This window comes from Parus major, unplaced genomic scaffold (genome assembly GCF_001522545.3).
Source record: "Parus major isolate Abel unplaced genomic scaffold, Parus_major1.1 Scaffold325, whole genome shotgun sequence".
NCBI classification, from domain to species: domain Eukaryota; kingdom Metazoa; phylum Chordata; class Aves; order Passeriformes; family Paridae; genus Parus; species Parus major.
Genome location: NW_015379278.1, coordinates 44266 through 45607, shown reverse-complemented (window position 1 = coordinate 45607; position 1342 = coordinate 44266). Strand labels below are relative to the sequence as shown.

Here is a 1342-nt window from a genome sequence, read left to right as displayed (position 1 = left end):
CTCCGGCCACCACGAGGCTCCAGTCGGGCAGCCAGGAGCAGGCGGGCAGCGCCAGCCCGTAGATGGCGAGGATGAGGAAGGGCAGCAGGTAGAACAGGTAGATCAGCATCTGAGGAGGGGGACAGCCGGTCTGAGACCCCCCGCTGGCTCCCGGGGGACCCCCGGGGGGGCTGCGACCCCTCCCCGTACCTGCACTTTGGGGTAACCCACGGGGTCGCGCAGGTAGGGCTCGTGCAGGTAGGTGTAGTCGAAACAGGAATCGGCCGGGCAGTCCAGGACCACCTGCGGGGGTGGGAGAGGGCAGGGGACCCTCCCTGGGACCCCCAAATCCCTCCTCGGGACCCCCGAAACCCTCTCCGGGACTCCCGAGACCCCCCGGGACCCCCAAATCCCTCCTCGGGACCCCCGAAACCCTCTCCGTGACTCCTGAGACCCTCTGGGGCCCCCAAATCCCTCCTCGGGACCCCCAAGACCCTCCCTGGGACCCCCAAATCCCTCCTCGGGACCCTCTAAAGCCTCTCTGGGACCCCCAAGTCCCTCCCCAGGACCCTCGAAACCCTCCCCGGGACCCTTAAATCTCTCCTTGGGACCCCTGAATCCCTCTCCGAGACGCCCAAGATCCTCCCTGCTACCCTCGAAACCTTCCTCGGGACCCCAAAACCCTTCCCAGGACCCTCGAGACCCCTCAGCCCGCCCCAAAGTCCCTCCAAGAGCCCCCTGAGCCCTTCCAGCACCACCTGAGACCCCCCAGGACTCCCCAAAACCCCTCCAAGAGTCCCTGGAGCCCCTCCAGCACCACCCTGGGACCCCCAAGAGCCCCTCCAGGACCCCTCGAGCTCCTCCAGGACAACCCCAAAACCCCTCCAGGACCCCCCGAGTCCCCGCAGCGCTCACCATCCCCCTGAAGAAGGTGAAGGCAGCGGTGAGGATGAGGATGAGGATGAGGAGCAGGTCCTGGGGCCGCTGGTAGAGGGGTTTGCGCTGCTCCTCCGCCATCTGGGATGGGGAATTGGGGATTTTTGGGGGTCCGCACCCCCTGGTCCAGCCTTGGCCCCCCAAACCCCCCCAGGCCGGCCTCACCTGCTCGGGGCTGAGGTTCGGCAGCGGCCGCGGCTGCCGGAACAGCCGGAGCCCGGCCCAGGTGAGGAGGAGGAGGTAGGGCAGGCTGAAGAGGAAGGACGGGCTCAGCTCAGGGCTGTATTTCCCTGCGGGAGAGAGCGCGGGGTGGGCACGGAGCCTTCCTCCTCCTCCTCCTCCTCCTCCTCCTTTTCCTCCTCTCCCGTCTCCTTATCCTTCTCCTCTTCCTCCTTTTCCTCCTTTTCTTCCTCTTCCTCCTTTACTT

At 66.7% G+C, this 1342-nt stretch overlaps 1 protein-coding gene across 1 annotated transcript in view; it reads right to left on the bottom strand.

The window, feature by feature from the left end:
• TM6SF2 (transmembrane 6 superfamily member 2) overlaps nucleotides 1–1287 on the bottom strand; it is a gene marked incomplete at its 5' end in the record, with an annotated part of 3563 nt that extends 2276 nt beyond the window's left edge. Inside the window, 4 exons of the mRNA XM_015616015.3 lie at nucleotides 1–109; nucleotides 190–282; nucleotides 895–996; nucleotides 1081–1287. Coding sequence (XP_015471501.3) covers nucleotides 1–109; nucleotides 190–282; nucleotides 895–996; nucleotides 1081–1287 — 511 coding nt within the window. The remainder of the gene's footprint in view (nucleotides 110–189; nucleotides 283–894; nucleotides 997–1080) is intronic.
• Between the last annotated feature and the right edge of the window lie 55 nt (nucleotides 1288–1342).